This window comes from Eucalyptus grandis, chromosome 1, assembly GCF_016545825.1.
Source record: "Eucalyptus grandis isolate ANBG69807.140 chromosome 1, ASM1654582v1, whole genome shotgun sequence".
NCBI classification, from domain to species: domain Eukaryota; kingdom Viridiplantae; phylum Streptophyta; class Magnoliopsida; order Myrtales; family Myrtaceae; genus Eucalyptus; species Eucalyptus grandis.
This window is the reverse complement of record NC_052612.1, coordinates 23,917,296-23,923,435: the sequence shown is the minus strand read 5'-3', so window position 1 is coordinate 23,923,435 and position 6,140 is coordinate 23,917,296. Positions and strand designations below refer to the sequence as shown.

General features: G+C 44.9%; 1 protein-coding gene across 1 annotated transcript; it reads right to left on the bottom strand.

The window, feature by feature from the left end:
- Window positions 1-553: 553 nt before the first annotated feature.
- LOC104436517 lies at window positions 554-4,898 on the bottom strand. The gene is made up of 7 exons (XM_010049318.3): window positions 3,184-4,898; window positions 2,979-3,069; window positions 2,727-2,884; window positions 2,399-2,450; window positions 2,126-2,205; window positions 1,905-1,998; window positions 554-1,816 (listed from the first exon to the last, which is right to left on the bottom strand). The coding sequence occupies exons 1-7, from the start codon at window positions 4,789-4,791 to the stop codon at window positions 1,098-1,100; spliced, it is 2,802 nt and encodes a 933-aa protein (XP_010047620.2). The 5' UTR covers window positions 4,792-4,898; the 3' UTR covers window positions 554-1,097.
- Window positions 4,899-6,140: the final 1,242 nt, after the last annotated feature.

The window sequence follows — 6,140 nt, the reverse complement described above, 5'->3', positions numbered from 1 at the left end:
GAAGTGCTGGAGCTTTAAAAATTACTACAGATTTTAGGAAGCTGCCCTGCCCGGCTTTAAGGCATTGCGGATCACCTTCACATATGTGACATTACTTCATAGCATAGCTACAATGCAATATAGCTAAAGCGCAGTCATAGCTATGTTAAATAGATATAAGATGTATTGAATTTCTGAGGCAAACAATTTTTTTACCCCGAGAGAAATCGCAAAGAAGTCACTCAATCCTCCTAAAGAATCAAGAGAAAATTCATGGAAACTGCTATTCAAGGTGCACAAATTAAAGAAAGGAGAACAGAGAAGGGGTAAATGGGACGTGACAACAATCTCTCATCAGTGCTTGGAGCTATAACAATCGGCATCAGGGGTGATAATTGGACATGGGAAAGAGATTACACTAGAAACATCTTGGAAATGAACCATCAAGTGCATATGTGAGTATCTTAAACAATGAGTAACTACTTGAAAGTTTTCACTTATAAGTTACCTTGCAAGTTAACAGAGCTTATTATGACCAAAAACAAAAGAAGAAGAAGAAGAAGTTAAGAGAGCTTATGCTTCGTAAAAAGGAAAACAGCAACGCCTTCATTACGCACTTCTATGATTGTGCATAAATAGAAACATAATTTGCACATACTGGTGATTGATTATGAGAACTGAACAAAATCGAGCCGAGCTCTGGATTTGTGCTGTTTCAATAGGGACAAATACAGATGTTCCATAGAGAAACCAGAAATCAAAACTCAAAATCAGCCAGAGTTCAGCAGAAAATGTCTACGCAGCTTTCTTTCATGCAACTCCATCATTTAATCCATCTGATGCTGCTCCTTTGTTGTAGATGTTCAGCTATTCTTTTACACTATGCTGAAATATAGTTATGCATGAGAAGACGAGTAATTGAGCAGAAAAATCTGCAAAAACAAGGTTCTGCATAGCTTTCACGTCTCTAGTTTCGTTTGTCACAGTTTAAAATCTTTCTTTCGCATCCATCGTTACCTTGGTAAAAATTGTCCCATATCAGATGAGAAGCTTCATGTTTGAGCTTAGGACTAATGCTAATGCATCTTGTGATTAGGAAAGGTAAAGCATGTAAGGTCTTAGAAAAGATTCGCTTGACGACCAACTTTACGCGGCAAACCGAAATTCTGGTAAGCTCTTATCTCACCCCGTAAACCCCCAGTAACGATCACCATTCCCCAAGCTGTCGCTTGCGTAGCATTAGCCCCATTGCTGTTGCTGCTGTCGAACCAAGACCAAGATGAAGACCACGAAGCCAACGACGAGTTAGCAGCCACCGAGATGGATGGTGATTCGCCATACCTGGCCGAGCTGGAATCGGAGTTGAAAGACTCCCCGATGCCGCCCCCAATCCCCGAGTCCAGGCGGGACAGCTGGGCAAGATCCTCCTCAGGAGGAATCGAGGCTCGCTCCATGGGGTTCGCCTTCTTAGGTAGAGGTGGCAACATCTGTCTCTTGCTGTTCCCCATCAAAGGGCTATGATCCTCTTGAGTCGGCGAGCCATTAGAAACTGGTGGCTGTGTTGAGGTTGAGCGTTTGGAATTCCTCTTGGAATGGATCGGCACAGCTGGCGGGTCACCTCTTATGGTACCGGGCCAAGGAATTGCCACCGAGACATCTCGGCAAGGGAAGTGCTCATATGACTTGGTAGTAACCAGAGCTTTGGCCTTGGCTGTGTTGGAATTCCGTGGAGTCTCTCTCTTCCACACATATACTTGAGAATCTTCACTCGCCGATATGACATACTTCCCATCTTGAGTAAACGAAGCTGCGATTTGGCTGCTAGTATTTCGGAAACCTGTTGCGAAAAGCAACGAAACAATTACTTGGTGAGGGAGGCACTTGAGGAGAAAGGAATGTACGTTCTCATTGCATTGTTGATCTACCTCTGAGCTTGTGCGTGATGTCTGAGCCCTCAACAATGCGAACACGGGAATCGGCCGAGGTGACAAGAACTTCAGATGAATTGCATGGTGAAAACTGATTGGAAATTCAAAGCAGAGAGTTATTTTGCTTTGCCTTCTTAGCACGTTTTTCCCTCGGGACCAGAACAGGTGATGACTGAAGATTAGCCAATAAGATGGACAGAAACCTGAGTAGAGTTTACCTGGAAACCTGTTATCTTTTTGGCTTGGGACTTTTTCTTGTTCTGAATCTCAAGCTGACTGATTTGTTTCAGTTTACAATCTGTTCAAACAAGTGAAAAAGAGACAATAAACCTTCTCTCTGATGTAACCTCAATAGCCTGCTAAATGATTATACTACAACTTGATGTAGGAGGGCCATTTAAAAAGACACAAATTCTTTCCAACTTGCGCCATTGTTTCTATGCCGTTGCTGATAAAATTTTGTAGAAAAATGCTAGTAGAGAATCTCATACCCTTTATGCTGTACATCCTGCAACCTCCTTTGTGCGATCCTACGATAGCGCCCTTCAGTTGTATAATCCCATACAATTAGGAAGAGCAATTAGAGTGAACTTGGCGTAATAAACCCAATAAAATTGTTCTTTAATGTGGATTAAAATTGGCAAAACAATCTCATTTGAGCCAATTCAGCTGAAACATATGATGAACGATCGCTAAGGTTCTCAAGCAATGCATGAATCGATATAACCAAAATATAGTACTAAGTTGTGCAATAGAAAAGCATTGCTTCTGAGAAACTATCATGACCATCAACAATAGATTATAAGACCTGCTTAGTACCTCGCCATCTGGGGTGTAGCAAACCGCGGTGACCATCTCATGAAGATCGGTCCAGTCAATAACATGGCGATCTGGTATGCTCCATATCCGGATCTTTGCATCCAGCGAACCACTTATGAAATACATGTCATCTATCGGGTTGAACTGTATGCAAGTCACTGCTCATCACGTGGGAGCATATTTTTCCAGTTAAGAAACAGAAATCTGAAGACGATATGTGTACTGAAAAGAAGAGACTCGGGTTGATGTTACCATAATCATTGTGCGCAAACAGCTTCAAACAGCTCTTCATTTCCACATCCCACAGCCTCACAGTTTTGTCCATTGAAGATGAAAGGAGTAGCTGCAGGTTTATTAAAATAAAACTTCAGCATTAAAAAGGAAAAACCAAGTCCACTCTATATATCTTTCTCAAGGTTGAGACACTGAGGCATCCTGTTTGCATAAAGAAGCTAACCTCTGATTTTGACCAAGATAGATCCAGGACATCATCCAAGTGACCTGTGAAAGAGCACACGGGGCTCTCTGAGAGAGAGAAAACCGTTTCAGGCACGTGAACATAGTCGGGGATCAGATTCCCCTTCTTGCTACTTAGCGAACCCTTCCCCTTCTTCTTTTCCACCGGCTGAGGTGATGGCTCGGCATAACACTGTCGATCCGGTGTACTACTTGCCAAAGAATGTGTTGGGCTCCAATACCACTCGTCTAGCTGCCTTGGAGGCATCATGTCGCAATCTTGTACCTTCCACACATGAATCGTCTTGTCCTCTCCAGCGCTTGCAAGGTAACGCCCATCTGAGTTGAACTTCATGGTCCAAATTGAGCCCTCGTGAGCCTGTATCTCCTGACAGAAGCGCAAGGCACTCAGCTCCTTGTACGACTTTCCGTGCTGCCTCACTTTTACCCACTCCGACGAGCTCTTGCCTGGGTTCGGTTCTTGGATTGGCTGGTTCTCCCTCTCCTTGTCTACAATCAATCCGCTCATTGAGTTCGCGACCCCCTTAATGTTCTTAAGCAACGCGACTCCACTCCTCTTGCTCAGCCTCAAGCTTTTTGAGAGGTATGAATTTGGATTGAACTTCCTCTCTGCCAAGATGACGCTACCGTCAGTGATCTGGGATACGTTTTCCCTCCGCATGAGCTCTTTCACAACGGGGGAATACCCTACACTTTTCTCGAACTCTTCCATGGTAAGCTGCTTCCCAGTCTGCAGATCGCTGAGCCGATTCCACATCCCCTCTTCGTCGTACTCATTCACAATGAACCCCTTCCCGGTATCCAAATTCTTTATAAGAAAGAAGGCGCCTAATCGACTGTTTGAGATCATGGTTGACAAGCGCCTCCGCTGGCCAAACGCTGACGTATTCCCACCTTGCGGTGATACTCTGATGGAATCGGGATACCGGCAAGCTGGTACACATGGCCCGCACAATGTGGATGAGGTCCTCGTAAGGCGCTGTTTGGATGTTGCACCAAAAAACTCTTCCTTTCTCTTGGCAATCGGGGGGAAATCTATGTCGCCATCCGATCTTGATCGGACAAGAATGACAGGAGCTAAATGAATACAAGACGCGTTTCCCTTTTTTTGCTCGTCGCTTGGATTATCATTATTGACAATCAAAGACGAGGATTTTTGGCTTCCTACCTTCTTAGAGGCAACCGTCTTGAACTCAGCACTTGCAAGTCGGAGAAGGTCCTTGTTAGAGAGCCCCATCCCCTGGAACAGCCGCTTACGCCTCTCGCTGATTGAGCCAGGCTGCGAGATCCAGATCTCGTAGTCCTGTGACATAGAGGTCGAAGCCCTGATGCCCGATAGGCTCCGAAATCTCTCTGCAGATGCACCGGACACAGCAGAGGCGAAGGAGATTCGGCTGTCTTCGAAGTCCTCATCGTCATCGTCATCAGAGTTTGAGGATGCCAAGTCCAGCGCAATGGCACAGGACAACCGGTCGCGGGATTCAAAGAAGCGATCATCTTCGTCCTCATCGCCCAAGGCATCCCAATTCATAGTAAACGTTCTCTTGGGTCCATTCCCTTCCATTTCGCAGGAATGGCGTGGGATCATTGAATTGAATTGAGGTACATGATTTCCTTTTCCATTTTCTTTTTTGGGTGTGCAGAGAGTGGGAATTGGAGCGTTTTGTTGTACTTGCGGGAGATTGAGGGAGGCAATGGAAGGGAGAGAAACAAGGTGGGTGGTGGTTATTTACCGTTATGGTTATGTGCTTTTTTGGTTTGACTTACGATAGGAAAGGAAACGGTCAACGAGGGAGTCGTGAGACATGACAACTCTTCACGACCCAAAATTCCCCATCATTATTTAGGGCATTCGATTGAGGATATGTGCTTTGCATGAATCCGGCATATTCTTTGTTTCTTTATTGAGCTTTCGTTCAGGAAAAAAAATACAAAAAAACAGACAAATGTGCATTTTTAAGTTCATCTATCTCCCCCTTGCTTACCTACGTGAAATATTTGACTAGCACCCGTCTTGAAGAACATGCTCCCACTGTGCAAAAGCAGAAAGTTCTTCATTAATTGGAATCATCGAAGCTCGATTTGGAATGTATGAAGCATGCCAGAGCTCTGATTGGAAAATTAATCTTTGTATAGTCGAAGCTTGAGTTGGATTCACGAAACTAGCTATAGCTCTGACCAGAGAACTAATCTGCACCATAGAAAATGGGTTAAGACATCCAATTTCGTGCCTAAATTGACCCTTCGACACCTAAGTTAGAAATTGGGGAAATAGTAAAATGTGTCTAGTTCATATAACGGTTGTTAATGGAGTCACCCTCGCTTGTCACTTGTCAGGTTAATGTTGACAGATATGGTCATCAAATGAAGGACAAGTATTGGCTCGTTATGACAAATTGAAATACATAATGATGTGGGGTGCGAATATGGTGGCAGTCAAGCCGCTCACAAGGTCAACGGGTGTTCCGTCTTTCAAGTGGCGGCCTCACCTAACTCCCTCGATAGAATCGCTTGTGAGTGGACGTTTTGTCAACATATTCTCCGGCGGGTTTTCCTGGTTGGACGACGAAATGGGAAGTTTGCTTCTTCATTCATCCGTCGGGTTGAAGTACGCTTCATCTGGCGCGGTTGATATGCACGCATGTCTAGCATTTAATGTTTTCTCCAAACCCGTTACTATCACTTGCCTTGCACATTCCTTCTGATATCAATTTAAAACGTGTAGGGGGGAAGGTCTCGGCGGCCCTTGCCCTTGCATAGGCAAGGCTCGGGTAGGCCAACCCTTGCCTATGGTGGCAAGGCCGATGTTTGCCCGCCTCACCTAGCATTCCTTGAACAAAGGCGACGCCTAGGCAAGGGTCAGCCTCGCCAGATTTAGCAAGACTAGCTCTCGCCGGTCATTGCCCATGGTCGATGGCCATTCTTTAGCCATTGGAA